Raw genomic sequence first — 22,789 nt, 5'->3', positions numbered from 1 at the left:
GTTGGTCTTTAACAATGGCTGTGGGGGAGAGGGGTCTCAAGATTCCAGTACCTAACATAAATGTAGCCTTAAAATTACTTGCAAGAATAGGTTATTTCTGATCTTTTAATTAATATCTGTTCAACAATGCCATGTCTTTTAGACACATGTTAGAACTAGAGTCAGAAGGAACCTTAAAAACGATTTAGTCCAAGGCTCCAAACAGTACACTGAGATCTACCAGTAAACCCACAGTATTACTGCATTGACCTGGAAGTCACTTGCCATTCACATGCCTCTTTTTTTTTTTAGCCTTTTTTTTAAACATCTTTATTGGAGTATAATTGCTTTACAATGGCGTGTTAGTTTCTGCTTTATAACAAAGTGAATCAGTTATACATATACATATGTCCCCATATCTCTTCCCTCTTGCATCTCTCTCCCTCCCACCCTCCCTATCCCACCCCTCTAGGTGGTCACAAAGCACCGAGCTGATCTCCCTGTGCTATGCGGCTGCTTCCCACTAGCTATCTATTTTATGTTTGGTAGTGTATATATGTCCATGCCGCTCTCTCACTTTGTCCCAGTTTACCCTTCCCCCTCCCCATATCTTCAAGTCCATTCTCTAGTAGGTCTGCATCTTTATTCCCATCCTGCCCCTAGGTTCTTCATAACCATTTTTTTTTTAGATTCCATATATATGTGTTAGCATACGGTATTTGTTGTTCTCTTTTTGACTTACTTTACTCTGTATCACATGCCTCTTTTATGTCCTGGAAAAAAAATATTAGAACTCCCAATGCAAAGTCAATAGGAGTACTGTAGCCTCCTCTTTCTTTATTTTACTGAGGAAGTTTACAGTAAGCAAGTACTGGTAGTGAAAAGACATAAAGGAATCAAAAAACTTGTGAGAAATGAAAACTAGTTTCTTCCAGTTGGGAAAATCTTCATATGGTCCAACTCTTTCATGTTATAGACAAAAGATAATGCTCCAAATGAAATTATCTGTGCAGTTAATTAAGCAGGGACAAGAATAAATCCAGTATTTCCTTCTATATACTATGTTCTCTTTACTGAATGTGGAACTTAACGTATTCACAGACTACAAGAGTTGAATTGCCAAAAACAATAGGGGAAATGTCTTTATCTAGGATAATAATATTGTATTCAAACATTAAAGATTACTCAAGATAATACTCAAAAGGTGTTTACCTACAGAAATCATCCATAAAATTAAATGGTCTCTGTAATTTTGAGAGGTAATGAAAACTTACCTGATTAGAAGCTGCTACTTTGAGAAGTGTGGGTAGGAAAGAAAGAGGCCATGTAAGTTCTGATATTTGGTTTACTCATAAGGTGATGTAAATCACTAATACTCATTTCAAAAATATATTCTTTCCATAATATGTACCCTTCAGGATGTTCATGTTCAGTCACTACAACAGAAATTCAGCTCAGGAATTACAGGCAATTAAGCTTTAGTCACTCAAAAACTTTTAAGTAGTTTATTTTAGTGTTATACTTTTATTTTTCAGAGCTTTGCCTTTATTTATGACTTAGGTAAAACATGAAACACAAGAAATCAGACTGTTTCCAAGCTAAGAACAATGCTTTTTCTTGAAAAACAGATAAACAAATACACAAAACCCACAACTATAAATCATATGCTAAAACCAAGTAAAACACCAGATTATCTGGACATCAAAAATAAACCAATTGCCTGAACCATACCCTTTTTTAAATAACCTAAATCAAGTCCCAAATCCATCCTAACTCTTCCTCCCTTCTCTGAATTTCTATAGCATACTTTCTGTACTTCATAACACACTTCCTTGTATTGTCTATACTGTTTTTTTATACAGACAGGCATTAAGTATATCTCAAAGTAGACAGTAAGTTCTTTTGACGAGAGAAACTTTACAGTAGCTAACACTATACGTTGAATGTTAACAGGCACCCAGTCAAGACTGGTTGGCATCTATTTTTTGGCAAACATTTCTTTATGATCTGGCTGGAGTGAAAAGGACAATGCGTGCTGCCGGTAAGATATGGAATCTAGCAGAGTAAGCCATGAATTGCACACACAGAGTCAACATCAAATAGGCTGCTGTCTAGACAGAAGAGCTGATATAGTTTTGAGTTGCTAATACTAAAAGCCAAACTACAGTATCATTGCCAACAGCACAATACTTAAGTGGGGGAAAAATACATGCAGCCTTTATTGCCACCAAAGATTAAATATTAACTGTAAATACTACTCTAACAAACACCATCAAAATTTGTAGGTAATGTATAATCCAAAAACAGCATGCTGAAGATAGGGTCATTCAATCAAAAGCAATCCTGACATTGCATTCCTGCTCCCTGTAATGACGATGCTCGAAAACTTCTATCTCTTCTACATTCCTTTGCAGCATGCCTATAAGGGGAAAAGGCACACATCATTACTCAGAGGACAAAATATCCCAGGAACATAACTTACATTCTCCCTTCAACCTATGATTGACAAAACTTTACATGTCAATTTTTTTTTTTCCATGCCATGAGCCTTGCAGGATCTTAGTTCCCCGACCAGGGATTGAACCCGTGCCCCCTGCAGTGGAAGTGCGGAGTCTTAACCACTGGATAGCCAGGGGAGTCCCATACATGTCAATTTTAATAGCTTTAAGTATTAGAAAATACAGAGGAAGAGAAAAACATGCCTCTGTCTGGTTGGAAACTATTGCACAAGACTGTTCTTGATTGGCTCTCCCTAGCTTTCAGGGAAGTAACAGTCTACCTGACATTTGTATTTTGTTGAAGAGAAGTGTTAACTGCTTTTTACTCATTACAGCCTAAAGGTGTCATACAGGATAGTCATGAAATTGAATGTGTGGATTTTGGTAGGTCTTTGCTGCCTATAAGCAAAGTAGTACACTGAATATTTTCACATTTCAGTTCCTTTCTAATGATTTATTTAACTTGGTGGTCCTTAATTTGCTCAGGGGCAGAACAACACAAAATACCATTAGTTTCACCATATAGAACAGTAACTTTCTGCAGTAAAAATAAGCTGTTGAAGTAAGTGTGATAATCTGAGTTTTTCTGTTAATGTGCACAAATAAATTTGGTCATTTGTTTTAGTATTCATTAATGCTCACTGGTTGATAAGCAATAACTGGTGCCAAAAATTTACGGAAAACTTCGCAAGAGAAAAACTAAAAAATGTGGAACAATATACTTTAATTTTCTTCAGCCAATTGGAAAAGAACCAATGTTTTGCAGTTTTTGAAGTATAATACCTCATTCTATCTTATGACATATAGGCATTCCGTAAGATCACACCTTTTAAGAACAAGTGATTTAAATGATGGTTGTCTACTGAAAGGCTAGGAGAACAGTCTGGGAAAACACAACTCCTTTCTGTTGTAATAACTAACTGCAGGGACCAATTTTTTACCCCTGAATAACATTTTTCAATGTGACAGAAACACAAATGAGCACTACAACAAACCATTAACTTGAGGCCAAAAGTGTCAACATAAGCACAAACTACTTAATTTGCTGATTGATACATATTAAATGCAAAAGAGTACTTTTATAAACATTTTTAAAAATCAATGAAATGTCGAAAAACACAAGTCAGCATTATTAAGAGAGGCTTACCATAAATATTTTGTCATGGTTTCAAATTGAATTCTCAAGACTATCTCTGTATTAACATACTTTACATTTTTCAGGAGTTTCATTCCTTAAGGGCAGAAACTGCACCTAAGCACTTAACTGCCCAGAGTTCTGGTCCCATGATATGCATCAGTGATTGTCCCTGCAGGTCTATTAAATTATACATCATACTAGAAGTAAAATGCTAGTAATAGTCAAAATTTGATGGGAACTATGCCATATACATTTGACATTATTAAAAAAGTAATTGTACTGAACAATATGAAAGTGAAATTAATAAAACAACTCCATTCACAGTAGCATAAAAAAGAATTAAAACACTCAGGAATAAACTTAGCAAATGAACTATAAGACTTGTACACTGGACACTATAAATCATTGCTAAGAGAAACTTAAGAAGATCTAAAAAAATGAAGAGATATTCCATGTTCATGGATTGAAAGACTCAATACTGTTAAGATGTCAATTCTCCACAAATTGATCTACAAATTCAATGCAATGCCTATGAAAATTCCAGAAGGCTACTTTTGTAGATATAGACAAGCTTTAAAATTTACATGGAAAGACAAAGGACCCAGAATAGCCAAAGCAATCTGAAAAAGAATAATAAATTGCAGGAATTACACCACCCAATTTTAAAACATACTACAAAGCTACAGTAATCGAGACAGCATGGTAATAGCATAGGATAGCCATAGAGATCAATGGAACAGAAATGAAGTCCACAAATAAAACTTTATATTTATGGTCAATTCATTTTTAACAAAGGTGCCAAGACAATACAATGGGAGGAAGCATAGTCTTTTTCAGCCAATAATACAGGGACAACTGCATATCTACATGTAACTGAAGTTGACCCCCTACCACTAACTATGAACAAAAATCAACTCAAACCTCTGTAATAACCTATATGGGAAAGAATCTGAAAAAGAATAGATATATGCATATGTATAACTAAATCACTTTGCTGTACACCTGAAACTAACACAACATTGTAAATAAAGTATACTCCAATATAAAATAACAATTAAAAAAACTCTCAAACACTTAAAAATCCTCAAGAAAATTCTAGCAAACCAAATCCAATAACATATAAAAGGAACTAGAAACCAGGACCAAGTAGAATTTATTCCATAAATGTAAGGTTGAATCAATGTTTAAAAATGTGTCAATGTAATCCACCATATCAACAAGTTAAAGAAGAAAAGTCATATGATTATATCAATTGATGTAGAGAAAGCATTTGACAAAATTCAGTACTCATTAATAATAAAAGTTAATGATAAAAAAAGTCAGGAAAAGAGTGGAATTACCTCAATTTGATAAAAAGCATCTACAAAAAAACCTGTACCTAAAATCATACTTCCAGTGAAAGACTAAACTCAGAAGCAAGGCAAAGATGTTTGTTCTCACCACTCTTATTCAACATGGTTCTGAAGTTCTAACCAGTGTAATGTGAGAAAAAGACATAAATAGCATACAGATGGGGAAGGAAAAACCAAAATTGTCCGTTTTTGCAGATGATGTAACTACTTATGTAGAAAATCCCAAGGAATCAAAAACAAAACAAAACCCCAAAATACCAAACTCCTAGAAGTGAGTTCAGCAGGCATACAAGATCAACATATAAAATTGTGTTTTTATGTACTAAAAATGAACATGTGGAAACCAAAATTTAAAACACAATATCATTTACAATCACTACAAATAAAATGAAATACTTAGGTATAAGTCTGACAAAACCAAAACATATACATGATGTGGGTGCTGAAAATTACAAAATGCTGATGAAAGAACTCAAAGAAGACCTAAATAAATATTGAGACATACTATGTTCATGGATGAGAAGAATCAACACAGTAAAGATGTCAATTTTCCCCCAAATTGATCTATAAATTTAATGTAATTCCTATCAAATCCCAGCAAATTTTCATGGAAATGCAAAGAAATTAAAATAGCTAAAACAATCTTGATGGAGAAAAATAAAGTGGGAGAAATTACTCTCCAAGATATTAAGGTTTACTATACAGCTACATTGATTAAGAAAGTGTGGTATTGGTGGAGCGAAAGAAATATAGATCTACGGAATAGAGATCCCAGAAAACAATTTGATATCCATAGAGGAAAAAAAAACGTTCATCTAAACCTCACATCTTATACAAAAATTAACTCAAAATGGATCACAGCCTTAAATATAAAATATAAAACAATAAAACTTGTAGGAAAAAACAGAGGAGAAAATTGGGGGTATATAGGACTACACAAAAAGTTCTTAGACTTCACACCAAAAGCATGATCCATAAAAGGAAAAATTGATAAACTGGACTTAATTTTAAAAACTTTTGTCCTGTGAACAACTCTGTTAAGAAGAGACAAGGTACAGAGTAGTAGAAAATATATGCAAACCACCTAGCTAGCAAAGGACTAGTATCTATAATGAACTCTCAAAACAACAGTAAAAAAAAAATCTAATTAGAAAATGGACAAAAGGCAAGAACTGACATTTCATCAAAGAGGATATACTCATGACAAATAAGCACATGAAAAGATGTTCCACATCATTAGCCATTAGGAAAATGCAAATTAAAACTTCAGTGATCTCACTACACATCTAGCAGAATGGTTAAAATGAAAAAAAAAGTGAAAATACTAAATGTTGAGGATGCAGACAAATTAGATTACTCATACATTGCTGGTGGGTATGTAAAATGGTACAGTCTCTCTGGAAAACAGTGTAACCGTTTTTAAAATAAAACTAAAGACGCAACTACCATATGACCTAGGAATTGCACTCTTGGGCATCTATCCAAGAGAAATGAAAACTTATGTTCACACAAGACTCTGTACATAAACATTCATAGAAGCTTTACTCATAAGTAGCCAAAAGCTGGAAACATCTAAGATGTACTACAACAGGTAAATGTGTAAACAGACTGTAGTACATCTAAACCATGGAAAACTACTCAGCAACAAAAAGGATCAAACCAATGATACACATAGCAATTTAGATGAATCTCTGGAGAATTATGCTGAGTGAAAAAAAGCCAACCCCTAAAGGTTACATGCTATATGATTTCATCTTATATAGTATTTTGAAATGACAAAATTTTAGAAAGGGAGAATAGATTAGTGGTTTGCCAAGAATTAGGAGACAGGGAGTAGGGGGGATATGGTGGGAGGGGTGGTGTGTGGCAATAAGGTGGATTGTGGAATTGTAGTAAGGGGAATATGTATGGTATTTTGTAGAATGGTTGTGGATATAACCTACACATGGTTAAGTGGATATATAAACCTACACATGGGATAAAATTGTATATGACTAAACACACACACGCGCACACACACACACACACACACACACACACACACAAGTAAAACTGTAGAAATCTGAACAAGACAAATTTTATCAATGTTAATACCCCAGTTGCAATACAGTACTACAGTTTTGTAAGATGCTATCACTGGGGAGAACTAGGTAAATTATAAATAGGAACTCTATATTATTTCTTCAGGACCTATATTATTGCTTACACTAAATGTGAATCCACAATTACCTCAATAAAAATTTCAATTAGTATAAAAAACTAACCCACACAAACAAGGTTTTGATTCCCAATTTCTTCTAGAAGTGCCTGCTGAGTATGCACATAATATGACCCCCAATTTATGTGAGGCAAGAGTTTTAACATTTATTCTCACTGCTTAATATGGTTGGCCATCGTTTCAGCTTCCAATATGGGTTTCCTCATTGTTGCATGCCTGCTAAGCCAAAGACAGATTTTAAGGTTTTAGTTACTGTAGAATATACTTCAGTATTAGGTTAGGCTGCTGTTTAAAAGCAGCCCTGGGGCTTCCCTGGTGGCACAGTGGTTGAGAGTCCACCTGCCGATGCAGGGGACACGGGTTCGTGCCCTGGTCCGGGAAGATCCCACATGCCGCAGAGCGGCTGGGCCCGTGAGCCATGGCTGCTGAGCCTGCCCATCCAGAGCCTGTGCTCCGCAACGGGAGAGGCCACAACAGTGAGAGGCCATGTACCCCCCCCAAAAAAAAAGCAACCCTGAAATCTCAGAAGTTTAACCTAATTAAGGTTTATTTCTCATTCAAAAAGTGGAATAAAGGGCTTCCCTGGTGGCGCAGTGGTTGAGAATCTGCCTGCCAATGCAGGGGACACGGGTTCGAGCCCTGGTCTGGGAAGATCCCACATGCCGCGGAGCAACTGGGCCCGTGAGTCACAATTACTGAGCCTGCGCATCTGGAGCCAGTGCTCCACAACAAGAGAGGCCGCGATAGTGAGAGGCCCGCGCACCGCGATGAAGAGTGGCCCCCCACTTGCCACAACTAGAGAAAGCCCTCGCACAGAAACGAAGACCCAACACAGCCATAAATAAATAAATAATTTTAAAAAAAAGTGGAATAAGGAGGTAAGAAGGGGGAGAGAGGGGAAGGGAGGGAGGAAGAAAGGAAGAGAGGGAAGGAGGGGGAAAAAGAGAGAGAGAGAGAGAACACTGTCCTCCCACTTATCATAGGTACTTTTAAGAAGATTCCCAGGTTATTGAAACTAAAGTAACACTCAGAATAAATATACTTGAATTCTTACTGTTAACTGTGATCTGATGGGAAGAACAGTGTTTCTAGAAACATACGAAGCTCTCCACTCTGCCATGAGAATTCTCATCCTGATCTCACCACTGATACATTAAGGTGGTGTTGGGGGAGACCTTCAAGATGGTGGAAGAGTAAGACGTGGAGATCACCTCCACAATGGGAGAGGCCACAGCAGTGACAGGCACACGTACCGCAAAAAAAAAAAATCTAGAAACAATAAATGCTGGATAGGGTGTGGAGAAAAGGGAACACTCTTGCACTGTTGCTGGGAATGTAAATTGATACAGCCACTTTGGAGAACATTATGGAGGTTCCTTAAAAAACTAAAAATAGAACTACCATATGACCCAGCAATCCCACTACTGGGCATATACCTTGAGAAAACCATAATTTAAAGAGTCATGCACTCCAATGTTCACTGCAGCACTATTTACAATAGCCAGGACATGGAAGCAACCTAAATGTCCATCAACAGATGAATGGTAAAGAAGATGTGGCACATATATACAATGGAATATTACTCAGCCATAAAAAGAAACGAAATTGAGTTATTTGTAGTGAGGTGGATGGACCTAGAGTCTGTCATACAGAGTGAACTAAGTCAGAAAGAGAAAAACAAATACCGTATACCAACACATATATATGGAATCTAAAAACAAAATGGTTCTGATGAACCTAGGGGCAGGACAGGAATAAAGACCCAGACGCAGAGAATGGACTTGAGGACATGTGGAGGGGGAAGGGTAAGCTGGGATGAAGTGAGAGAGTGGCATGGACATATATACACTACCAAATGTAAAATAGGTAGCTAGTGGGAAGCAGCTGCACAGCACAGGGAGATCAGCTCGTTGCTTTGTGGCCACCTAGAGGGGTGGGATGGGAAGGGTCGGAGGGAGACGCAAGAGGGAGGAGATATGGGGATATATGTATACATATAGCTGATTCACTTTGTTATACAGCAGAAACTAACACAACTTTGTAAAGCAATTTTACTCCAATAAAGATGTTTAAAAAAAAAGTTGGTGATGACAAGACACTCTTCTTGTATATAGCACTACCCTTCACACAAAATTAATAAAAAATACATTTAAAGGAAAGGAACAAAAATAAAAGATGGTGAAGGTATCGTGAGTTCTTGGAGGCATGGGCAGGAGGGGGACAAGATAGTAGAATTATTGCATTTGAAGTCGTTCTCAGGCAGTCATCCTGTTGAAATGTTACTTACTGTTCAAGTCTTATTTCAAATTCTAGCTCTTCTAGGGAACCAACTAAAGATAGGTTTCTCTTTCTTTACTGCTCCCTACACATGCACTTTGAACCTTTTCGAGGCAGAGGTGCATGCCACTGATGTTTACACCTCCTACGCTGATTAACACAGCACCTTGGCACATAGTAGGTGCTTTGTATCGAGAGTCACTACTCTCTGGTTTTGACCTGTATCTAAAATAACACTTTCCATTATACGGCACTTGAGTTTTCAAAATGTCTATGCATATTACCTTATTTGATTCCCACAATATCCTAGGATGAAGAGAATAACTAAAAACTCAAGAAGGTTCAGTGGCTTTCCAAAGGCCAAAACTAATGAAAATTGACACTAGGACTCATTATCTTCAGACTCCCATCTAAGAGCGCTTTTTTGTTACAGTGCATCTGTTTGTCAAATGCTGGGAAATTTTAAAATAAAAAGTACTATCTGGCACCACATCATAACACTGTTTGTTGTCCCTTCAAACACTGAAGTGCTCAAAATAAGACAGGCCTATCTGAATCCCAACTGGGGAGATTTCATTGGTGAAATACTATCAGGCCACTTTATCTATGAGGTAGCCACAGAGCGTGGGCCCCAAAACTGCGTTATAGCAAGGCTTCAGTATATTTATAGTTTTTAGTCACTAACAGGAAGAAAATTGCTTTGGAGAAAAATCTGTATACCTCACAAACAATATAAATTCTGCTATTTGGGAGTGATTTAAATCATGTTACATATAATTCATCTGGGGAGACTCTCCAGCTTGAGGAAATTCACTTGGGCACAAAATGTACATAAGGAGGATTAGTGAGAAATCTAATTTTGCAGATGTATTGAGTGTATTTCAAATCTGGATTTACATATAGAAAGGAAGTTTGGGAAGAGGAGCTCTGAGAATGTTAACCATCACGCACTCTTTCCTAACAGAAGCCGAAGTCTTGATCATTTTTAATCTCAGTATCCTAATCTAACCTACAAGAAATTCTTTAGAATTAAGGAACAATGGTGTGATAATAAATCTATTTTGTCTGTAAAGAGGAGCAGAGATGAGCAGGTAGCTCATTAAACAATGGAAAGAAATAAAATACCTTTCAGTTAACTGCAATGGGAAGAAGCAAGTAAGTACCTGTCTCTGTTGAGCTTAACAGACCTTTAAAGTGAGTCTTTGTGTTGTTACCACATCTCTGACAGATCAAGAGCCTCTCAAGTATCTAAAGTGGAACATTATACTCCAGAACATAAGAGATGACCTCATCGATCAACCAATGTCACCAAGATTTCCCAAAGAACTTCAGAAAAAGAAGAGGTAAAAGAAACCAGCTTAATCAGTAAATCAGATTCTATTATAAAAGATGAACTAGGAAGAAGACACTTTGATTGGAATCCAAAGGCATCTTTTGGCATGTCGGCATTAGATACTCTTCAGATATGAGAGGGCTGAAAGTAATTAATAAAAAAAATTTTTAAAGCATTTCTTATCTGGACCAAAGCTTCTTTAAAAATACAGCATGGTAACTATAGTTAATAATACTGTATTGCATACTTGAAGGTTGCTAAGAGAGTAGATCTTAAAAGTTCTCACTGCAAGAAAAACAATTTTTTTTTTCTATCTATGTAAGGTGATGGATGTTGACTAGGCTTATTGTGGTGATGGTTTGGCAATGTATACAAATATTGAATCATGCTGTGCACCTGAAACTAATATAATGCTATATGTCAAATATACCTCAATTTTTTAAAAAAAGATAACAACATGCCCGGCCCTGAAAAATCTAATTTAAAATAATCCCGCAAACAATAAATATTAACATTGGGTGAAAATGAAGTATGATTATGACGTATCACAAAAAGCTGCTTCTCTAAAATGATTCTGAAGGCGTTTTATGCAAGGTAGTAGAGTCACGCTAGACGACTAAGTATGTTTTATGCCAAAAGTAAATAAGGTGTTCACAGACCACTGCTAATAGAACTATATTGTAGAAATACCACAAAATTCCTTATGGCATTTTTAGTTACTCTGAAGATTCTTCTCCTTCTGCCATAAATAGCAGTCTAAATGTTGTGAGCAGCTATTAAATAATTATGGGGCTCTAACCCATAGGAGACTGCAATGATTATGGATGAAATACATTTTAGTCATGAAGCTTTGGGACACTTCATGAAAGAAACAAATGCCATGAAAATACTCAAGGAACTTTCAAATAACGACTTGCATAAGATTTTCCACTGCCCACCCCTTTATTATGGTGTTTGATAAATATTAACGGACATGACAAGGTTTGGTATATGAAGAAACAAAAAACGCCTACCCTTCAGTCCTACCTCCCTCCTCTAAAAGAAGTAGCTCCATATATTTAAAATGAATAACAAATTGGCTCAGATTGACTTTCAACTCTGTCATAAGTGGTCCCAGCAGAGCTGGAGTTGCTGCAGTTTCAATGACTGCCAACTGAGAAGACAGATGTGTGACTGCAGCGTTGCCATCAAGCCAACCTCGAAATAATGCCGTAAATTTGTATAAAGAGAAAGACAAGAGAGGGAACTAGTATTTGACTATAGTTACTATTAACTCTCAATTAGCTATATTAATCATGAGGAAAAGAAGCAAAGAAAATGTTAAAAAATGGATAAGTATCAAATTTTAAAACTGGTCAACAGCAGTACATGTTCAGACACTCCCTTAATTCAATACCCTTAAACTTATCTCTTCCTAGTTTGGTTCCATCAGTCAGTTCTATATGGGTTAGAGGAAGAAAGGGGCCTGGTTCTCTGCTTACTCATAGATATTGAAAAGTTGATTGGACAGTGTAATATTTTAACATATAAACTGTAGTGTATGATTTTCAAATCACTTTTAAAGATAAGCTGATTTTTAAGTTAAGTACATAGCATAACAGTTATGTTTTATAGCAGAAAAAAATTTGTACTGTCATTAAAGATATCAAATCATAAAAATATTTCCCAGAAACCTTCCAAGATAGAGATTTTGGCTTTAAAACCATTTTTATTTAAAACAAACCTTACTGTTAGAGATTTCTCTTTAATTAAAAAAATTACATTATTTCTATTGTTAAAATAACACATGTATTAGTTTTTTTATAACTATTATTTGGATGTGAATAAAGAGACTCATTAAGAAGTTTAACCTTAAAACTTCTCAGTCCACAGACCATTTCAGCAGACATGACCCCTTAATTATTAAAAAGTAAAATAAACCAACAACAAAAAAAACCCTTCTCTTAGCGTGATTAAATCCTGCCACTCTCCATTCCTTGATCATGTCTTTTCCTGATATGAAAAGGAAAGGTTCCTTGTGGGAACAGCAAAAAAGGAGCCCACAGTATCAAGAATCACCAGGCTTTTTTCCATTATCATGGCTTCCCCATCTAATTTGGGAACCTGTATGAGCTCTCATTGCCCCTCCATCTCAACTCAAATTTTAGCAGAAAAGTACCTCCAAGTAATCATTACTCTCCATTGTCTTACCCTTTTTACCCTGTGTTGACTGAAACTTTACTCAGACACCTAGAACTTACATCCTACTCAAGTACTACCATTATCATACTTTGAAAACCCATGTCCTCTACTGCTAGGTAAATGATTAAGATTTGTTTTTACATCCAGTGATGCCTACATTAGAATTGTTTTAAGAGCATACCAGTAGAAAGAATACTGTTCTGATAATTAGGAAATTTAGATTCTGGTCCTAGCTCTGCCACTAATTAACTGTGTGTTCTTAGGGAAGTCATTTAACTTCTCTGAACCACAGTTTCTTCATTTACATAATAAAGTAAGTTCTTTGTAGCACTAACAACCTTAATTTTATCAGTAGGAAAACACTGGCTGAGAGCCTTTGAGATTTCATTTATGACAAAGAGGATCTCAGCCAAGAGAAAAAAAAATCACTATAATCTTTCTTTACCTAATTACATTTTGACATCCCCCCCAACTCTATCCAAGAAGCATCGCTCATTGTAGGAAAATATGCAACAGAGAGGAATACAACTGAGTCAAACTTTGTATGATCTCATTCCTCAGTGTTTTCTAGCCACTGACATTCTCCCACATCTCAGCTGTTCTTAACAACTTCTCTAGGTAAGTGGTTTTCAATGATAATCTATGCGGAACTGCTTTCTCTAGACTCATTTAATAGCTACCTTTTGAACCATATGACCATTCTTGTTCTTCTCCCTACCCCGCCCCTCCTATGTACAGTAAACTCTGACAACCAGTTCTGCTTCTGTCATTTACTGAGCACCAACCATGAGCCAGGCACTGCTCAAGGAAAGTTCAATTTTGCTTCCTTTAATCCTTACAAAAGCCCTAAAAGGTAAATATTGGCCCTCATTTTTAAAATAAGGATACAGACTCAGAGAGATTAAGTAACAGTTGAGCTCACACAACTATTAAGTAGTAATACCTTGACTTGAATCCATATCTTTCTGACTCAGAAACCTCTCCCTCTCAGGTAATTAATACTAAAGCAATATAGAATTTAACTTCCCTCTGATGATTCAAAACACAGTTTAAAAAGCAATAGAACACAGGAAAGAAAGAAGTAAAGATGGATGATGATGATATAGGTATGTTTGGAAGGGAAAGAAGCAAAGGAAGTTCATGGTTGATGACCTCTATTAATGTAGAGAATGAGGAATCTATAAAGCCACACAAGATTTGTATTATTTTCATACTACATCTTTAAAAGTAGTAACTCTGATTGGCTAACTAGCCCCCATTTGTCTCAATTACTGAGGTCTCAATATATTCCATATTTAGGCAAAAGTCTATAAAAATCACTTTCTACCAATTTTTATTTTAAATCTATTAAAAAGTTGAGAGAATAGTAAAAGTCACAAACTTATATACCCTTTCCCTGGATTAACCCACTGTTACCATTTTGCCACAAATCGCTCCATCTTTTTCTCTCCACAAATGATTTTGGTTGAACCACTTGAAACAGAACTAGAGATATGACACTTCTCTAAATAACGTAGCATGCAGCTTCTAAGAATAAAAATATTTTCCTACATAACCACAGTAAGACATATAAGAAAATAAAAAATTCCTTAATATTTTATGTGTAGTCCAAATTCAATTTCCCCAATTGTTCTAAATAATGTCTTCTTGGCTTTAATCCAGTATCTAATCAAAGTTAATATGGTAGACTTGATTGTTATATTTCTTTTAATCTACAAAATCCTCTCAATTTTTTTGTTTTGAATTTTTTGGTTTCCCATGACTGATTTTTCAAGAGTCCAAGCCAATTATCTTTCAGAATGTCTCATGCATAGACTGATTATTTTCTTGTGACTTGATTCAGTTAAACATTTTTGGTAAGAACACTACATTTTCTTCCAGAATGTCTCACACATAGAATGTCTGATTATTTTCTTATTATTAGACTCAGGTCAAACATTTTTAAAAAGAATACTACATATGGGATATTGTGCACTTCTCATGTCAGATCAAGAGGCAAACAATGTCATTATCCCACTATTGGTGATATTAGATTTGATCACTTGATTGAAGTGGTACTTGTCAGCACTGTTGCAAAGGTACATTTGCTCCTTTGTAATTTTTAAGTAATGTGTAGAGTAATATTTTTGAGACTATGCAAATATCCTGTTCCCCAACAATTTTAAATTCAATGGTTTTAGCATCCCTTGATGACCCTTGCCTGAATCATTCAATCATTGAGCTGGGGCTACAACATGGTGGCTTTCTCATTAAATTGTACAATTAAAATGAGTGTATATAAATTAAATTAAAATGAGGTATATAAATTATACCTAAATAAAATTTTAAAAATAATTCAGTAACTTGCAATTTATATTTGGTTCATTTCCTGCTAGTATATTTTTTTTGCCAAGAAATGACTGACAGTTGAAACATTTTATAAATGAGGCCGAGTACTCAAGATCAGGGAAAGCTTAATAAATGTATTCTGTTGAAAGTGTTTTTAATGGTGGTTCTCTAATCCTATCATTCCTTCTATAATTATTAGCTGCCATGGGTCTATAAAGACTTTTCCCTGTACCTTCCATTTCTCTCTCTCTCTCTCTCTCTCTCTCTCTTTTTTTTTTTTTTGGAGTATCACTGTGGACTCATGAGTTTTTCTCCCTCCATGTGTTATAATCCACCACTGTCATTATTCTTTTTGATGCTGAAACCTGATTTGGCCAGTAGAAGCCCATTAAAGCACAATCTTGTATCCTGATATAATCTCATAAGTCGTTGAACAATCTTTGTTTTCTGGCATGAAAAGTGCCAAACTCACCCTGTACTTTCCCTGCCTGAGACCTGAGATCAGATATTTCTCCAAGGTTCCTTTTAATCGTAATGGTATTTAGAAACCAAGATCTAGGTGTTAGATGTGCTCACTGCTATCAGGATGTGTCATTGCTTCTTGGCCCCTTCCATGTACAGAAAAAGGAAATAGGAATTCATACTGATGTTTGCAATTCAAATTTATAATAAAAATATGAAAGGAAGAAAAATATATCTCTTTTATCTTTCAATGAAAATCTTGGTTTCTATTATCAATATACTTGTGCATTTGCTTTCTACTATAATATATATAATGGTAGTAATATTATACCACATGCATATATAATACATAGTATAATTCTGAAACTAATGATAAGCTTACTAAGATAGCTTAAGATTTCTTTGCAGTTCTTTTTATCATTAAGATTACATCCTACCAAGGATGCATCATCAAGAACACTATGTACAAAAGTTATCTGAGCTGCACGTTTATGTTATAGATTAGTTACACAGATTTATTTGTTTTCATTTTGTATTCAATTTTAGCATTTGTCTTTCTTCCCATTATTTTTGGCTTAATTTAAATTTTTGAGTATTTAAACTTTTATATGGTCCAGAAGTCAAAATTGTATAAATAACAGAAGCACTGTTTCTATCCCTATCTCCTCTACCTCATTCCTAAACATCCTCTATTTTCATCAGTTTCTAGTTTATCCTTCCTGTGTTTCATTTTATAAAAATAAGCAATTACGGTTCTTCAGAATTAATATAGACATACCATGTGTTAATACCCCTACAACTGAGCTCTTATTTGAGTGTGGTCATGGTGCACAAAACCTGACTTGTATCACATTTTCTACTTACAGATAACTTGGGGTACAAATAAACTCCCACCTGAAGTCTGATGAATCCATTGTAGAAAGTCCATATGAGCATTCAGAATTTTGCAGATCTGCTGGAGCTAAAAACACACACAGGATTTTTAGATTATGATATGGTAAATTTCTGATATGGTAAATTAAAAAAACATAAAAAATTGAAATTAGGAAGTTATTTTCATTTCTTCTGGTAAGAAATTGACTGAGAATGTGCTAAATATTAATTGCATGGGTTTTTTTTGCTATTTTATATTTGTAATGTTCATTACATCTATATATTAGTTCAATCTATTTTGTAACTGTCAAGAATTCAACTTCTATAATTCAATAAAACACTGACTTCTATAGTACAAAAATAAGTAAAGAACATTAAGAGACATTTGACAGGACAAGAACTTCATATAATAATTTTTAAAATATTACCTTTTTAAAAAAGGTAATCAACTTTTTTATTGAGGTATAACTGACATATGTAACATTATATTAGTTTCAGGTGTATACAGTATTGATTTGATATTCATATATATTGTGAAATGATCATCACATTAAGTCTAGTTAACATCCACCATACAGTTACAAAAAAATTTTTTTTTATGATGAGGACTTTTCCAATCTATTCTTTTATCAATTTTCAAATATATAATACAGTATTATTATTAACTATAGCCACCATGACTTATTTATTTTATAACTAGAAGTTTGTACTTTTTGACCCCCTTCAGCCATTTTGCCCACCACCTACCTCCAGCCGCTGGCAACCACCAATCTGTTCTGTGTATCTATGAGCTTGGTTTAGTTTTAGTTTTTGTTCTCAAATTCCATATTTAAGTGAGATCATATGGTATTTGTCTTTCTCTATCTGACTTATTTTACTTTGCATAATGCCCTCAAGGTCCATCCATGTTGTCACAAGTGGCAAGATTTCCAAATAGCAATTTTTAATAAACGGTAATACTCAGTTGTCAAGTGTGTGGGGGAAATAGGTACATTCATATACAGCCTATGGTAATATAAATTGACCCAGCCCTTCAAAATGTAAATTTTTGCAATATATACCAAAGTCTTAAAACATTCGTACCTTTTAACTCAGTATATTCTACTTCTAGAAATCTATCCAGAGGAAGTAATGAAACCTAAACACACAACTGGTCATTACAGGTTAATTTCACAGTGGTAAAAATTTGAAACAATATCTCCATCTATAAAAAATGATTAAATATATTATGGTAAAGTCATCTCTAATGAAATGTTATAGAGTCATTAAAACCATATTTTCAAAGAATGGTTAAAATTTTGGGAAAATACTATGAAAGAATATTAAATGAAGACAGAATCCAAAACTTTATATAGGTATGTTTCCGAAGCTATTTAAAAGAAAATAAGTATTTTTACCAGCACAGCAAAAATACTTGGAAGAAATACACTAATATATCAGCATAGTACTGGTAACACAGGTGTTTTACTTTTCTTTACAGATTTCCATATTTCCCGAGCTTAATACATGGAATAAGCATATGCATTAACTTTGTAACAAAAATACTAATCCTTTTAAAAATGTTAGAACACTTTTGACAAATACTCTGGCAAAGTCCAGGACAATACTGAAAACAAGAAGAAATGAAAATGTTACCACACTTAAACAGTATGTAATAAAAACAGCAAATTCAGTGTATCTTAATATAACAAACAGAAATATAATTTGTAGTTGGAACAATGAATTTTTATAAAAATATGAGGCTGAATATCATATACCATAATATGAACTTGCTTAATAAAAATTTTAGAAATTAGGTGGTCTTTCCTATCTCCCCTCAAAAATGGTGAAAATAAACAGGTAAGTCTCATCATCGTGAATACTGTTGAACATACTTGGTATTTTTCTACCCTGGTGTATGGTCCACAATAACAAAGCTCTGTTGATCTGGTTACACTTAATTATCTACAAGAATATTATTGTTCAACAAATGTTTTCTCTGCTTCCTGTCCAATGATTTATGCTATCTGAGAAAAGAGATGAATTGTTGCTGATCTCTTGCTTCTTTTGTCCTGCTATCAAGAAGCAATTATCCTTTAATTCACTCATCTTAAACATCTCAATCACCCTTGCCAGTAAAAACAAAAAACAAAAGACTCAAATCATTTACTCCCCACTACTAAAATAAAATAAAACAATCCAAGGCTAAGCAGAGAAAAAGGATAAGGATGGGATTACAGTCTCCTTTTACTTACTCTGTTCAGAACACTCATTTTATATTAATTCAACACAGAGAGATTAGACATCAATTCTGCTTCATGTCTAAGTATGCATGTATTTATCTATGCATCAAAGTTCTATGACAACAAAACAATTTTGAATTTTAGAATCACAATGGTGATCTAATCTTTCACTAAAAAGAAAACCTATATTGTCAACTCCTGCATCTGCATGAACACAGGAAGATGGTAGCATGTATAATCCCAGACTAATTTATATTTGTAATTATTCAATTTTAGATTCACGCAAAGTAGGGAATGGCATAATTTTTATAGCTGGAGGAGACTTCAAGATCATTTAGTCCACCCTTGACATTCTGCAAAAGGAGCTAAGACCCAGAGAGATTAAGTGACTTGAATAAAATTCTAGTGCTTTCTCAACTATACCATGCTCTCTTTCTAATTAAAAAAGCTCGTAATATGTATATAGATAAAGAACTGTCTATGTATAATTGACAAAGAGCTCACTAAAGAATAATTACTACTTACAGATAGGTCACTCATCCTCGCCTATCCAGCTCCTGGCTCCACTCCTAATTATAATCAACTGATAGAAAGTACAATGGAAGCTCCCACAAGGGGAGATTCCTCTAACCATCACTGTCATGGGGTGGGAGAGGGGAAAGGGAGGACTCCATTTAGCAGCTAAGACAATAGGGAAAGGTTGAGGAAATAAGCTCTTTAATTAGAGTATAGAAAAACGAAAATAAACCAGTCCTTCCTTACCTCCAAATTAACTCAAAAATCTCAACTCTCTAATTGGAGTCTCTGCTGTATTTTCTCATGTTACAATAAATTTACATTATGAGTTAACTACGATTCCACAAGGCAGGTGGAAACCTAATAAGCATACTTAACAAATATCTATGGAAAAATATATTTTTAAGTCTTATAGTTGACTTATCAAACTTTTGAGATATATCCTAATTATAAGTTAAGGATTGCCTGGATATACCTAACAGACTCAAACATGTATATACATACAGATATATGTATATATACACACTTACAGTTATATGAATATATAGATTAATATGTAAAAGGAAGGATAAACTAGCTAACGAGTAAGTGAACAGAAAAATAAGAACAAGGACAGGGCTTCCCTGGTGGTGCAGTGGTTGGGAGTCCGCCTGCCGATGCAGGGGACACGGGTTCGTGCCCCGGTCCGGGAAGATCCCACATGCCGCAGAGCAGCTGGGCTCGTGAGCCATGGCTGCTGAGCCTGCGCGTCCGGAGCCTGTGCTCCACAACAGGAGAGGCCACAGCAGTGAGAGGCCCGCATACCGCAAAAAAAAAAAAAAAAAAAAAAAAAAAAAAGAACAAGGACATACTTATAGGAAGAACAGAGAGAAAACCCTGAAAATTTTGGGAGAACAGTAATTATTTTTACCCTCCTGGGAATAACCAAAAAAAATTACAACCTTTTCTGCTCCTAAATATTTCCTGCCCCACTAACTACACCCAAAAGCTTCATATATCTGGAGGCAGGTAAGGAGCACTACAGTGGACAGGAGAAGGTAACTAGCTAAAGGAACGACAGAATGCTAATTTCATACTAAATTCTGGTTGCCTAAATAGATAAAGCAGTTAACACACCGGGCCAGTAGTGTCAGCAGGACTTCCAAATGTATTCAGGTACTCAATAATGTCCTTGAGATCTTGGGCCATTCGTTTCAGCCGAGCATATACATCTTCTGCTAACTGGTAACTGAAAAGGTAGGTAAAATAAAGGGATTAACCAGAAATGTTTTCTCCACTATGCACTGTTACTGACATACAAAGAATGATACCACCAACTGGATTTGCCCCAGTTCCCCTACCTTCTCATTTTAATGGATGTAGCATTCATGACCATATTCTAAAAAGACTCCATAGGTGAAGGCTTTTATCCATCTTGTCATTTTTACAGTCACCTATTTACTCTCTTTTTAGGTATCAGAATAAACCCATAGGTCACTTAGATATGTGAGAAGTTATTTGGTGTTTCGCAATATTTAGTAAATGCTGAGATGTCTTCAACAATTTTGAATACATAAATTTTCAAAGTAAAAACTTATACAAATATCCTCCATCATCCAACAAAAGATATTTTAAGAAATGAGATTCACAATAATCAAAGGCAGATAAATCTGCTAAGTTCACAACAAATTGATTAGTTGACTAAATTCTCAAGATTTCCACACCAACTATTTGTGCATGCACACACACACACACACACACACACACACACACACACACACACACTCTTAACCTAGTCAATGAATATGTTTATAAGAATTAAAGTGACCAGAGGATTTTTCAATCTTAATGTCTATAAATATTAAATAATTCAATTAGGTTTATTGATAACCATCTACTGCTTTTCTGTCCCAAAGTACTTATAGGTAATTGGTTGCCTAGATTGTTGAAGATTCTAGTAAAGATTCCAACACAATGTAAATCTGACTACCTAAAAGCAATTGGAAAGAACCTAATGTTTCAATTATTTCTTCAACCTACAGTTAGGATCTCATGGCTGAAAATGTAAATCTATGTTTCCCCCCAAAAATGATAGAATGCATAGAATAGTCAATGCAAAGGAAAGAAATATTCACAAAGGCTGAAATACAAAAGCAGAAACAGAACTAGGGTCCATACAGATTAGCTGTACTTACCACATTTAATGCACCTACAAAAAAGCTAACTTGCAAGGTTTTAAAAAATAAGCTCAGTCTTGACTCACTAATAAGCCATTGATAAAATGAGTCAGATTTAACCTCAATCTAGTTTATGTAGCCATTCATACAAGTTCTCCTAACAGCATTTTATAATTTGGCCTGATTAACAAATCTCAGGTCCAAAGAGATAGAGTTACTGTGGGAACATTGGCAATATATTGACCAAAGGCGAAGACTGAATCACACACAAATAAAATATATCCAGCCCAAGACATTGACAAAATCATTCAACGTTTAAAAGCCATGCAGTTTGCCCCCAGATTAACTAATTGCCTTTAAAATAGGAAATGGATTTATCACTGAAGCAACTGAAGGAATATTAGGTTTAAAAGAGTCGGTATAAATAGGAGATCATAAATATTCCACAATATCATGACACCACATATATAAAATTGGTATTTCTGATTTAAGAACAAATTTGACAAATATAAAAACTTTATATAAGTGGTCATGTATAAGCTTGAGATTAATAACATTGTACAAAATGCTATAAAACAAAATTGCCAGAATGATTACTTCATTTTCAAGCAGCCTGAAAAGATAATAGTCAAATAAGGTGATAAATGGCAACTACCAGAACTTGCACTTTTCTACCAATTATTTTATTCCCTGCCTTTCAATACCATTTTTTCCCTTTTTTGGTAGCTAAGTCCTGCCCCATTCCTCAACCTTTATTCAGTTGCTTACATCCTCTCACGCTCCTCATCTGTATGCTGCAGACAAACAGACCCACTCTCGTCCTTTACAGACTCCTCTAAAGGGGTCAAGAGATCTTCTAGTTCTTTCTGCTGTGACAGGATAAAATACAATTCTTGCTCCAGCCTGAAAAAAATAACAAGTCAATAGAAGGGCTGACGAAAGGAATGTGGAGTGACAAAATAAATGTCAATAAACTATAACAAGGAAAAACAACTGGACAAAGAAATAGATCTTTAATCTTTCAACCTAGGGAATCTAAGATTCTACCTTTTCTGATCCTGTTTCACCTTTTGCACTTCTCCATGTAAAGCAATAATCTATAAAGGAAAATAAGAATACAATAGTGTAAATATTTGAATTTACGTTGTAATTTTAAAGTAGTATTTTTTTTTCTCATATACACTTCAAGTATGAAAGAGTTCCTAATTCAGGGCACTTATTACGTACAGAAAATATTTTTAAGTTTATCACCAATA

At 34.8% G+C, this 22,789-nt stretch overlaps 1 protein-coding gene across 1 annotated transcript in view; it reads right to left on the bottom strand.

The window, feature by feature from the left end:
• Positions 1 to 1,624: 1,624 nt before the first annotated feature.
• The window catches only part of NUP62CL (nucleoporin 62 C-terminal like), a 33,083-nt gene continuing 11,918 nt past the window's right edge, over positions 1,625 to 22,789 (bottom strand). The window contains exons 5-9 of the mRNA XM_060137944.1: positions 22,581 to 22,630; positions 22,302 to 22,436; positions 20,494 to 20,605; positions 16,661 to 16,727; positions 1,625 to 2,398 (exon numbers count right to left, since the gene is read on the bottom strand). Coding sequence (XP_059993927.1) covers positions 2,307 to 2,398; positions 16,661 to 16,727; positions 20,494 to 20,605; positions 22,302 to 22,436; positions 22,581 to 22,630 — 456 coding nt within the window. The 3' untranslated portion in view covers positions 1,625 to 2,306. The remainder of the gene's footprint in view (positions 2,399 to 16,660; positions 16,728 to 20,493; positions 20,606 to 22,301; positions 22,437 to 22,580; positions 22,631 to 22,789) is intronic.

Source organism: Lagenorhynchus albirostris, chromosome X (genome assembly GCF_949774975.1).
Source record: "Lagenorhynchus albirostris chromosome X, mLagAlb1.1, whole genome shotgun sequence".
Lineage (NCBI taxonomy): Eukaryota > Metazoa > Chordata > Mammalia > Artiodactyla > Delphinidae > Lagenorhynchus > Lagenorhynchus albirostris.
Note: the sequence above shows the minus strand (reverse complement) of the source record. Positions and strands in the feature narration are given on the sequence as shown.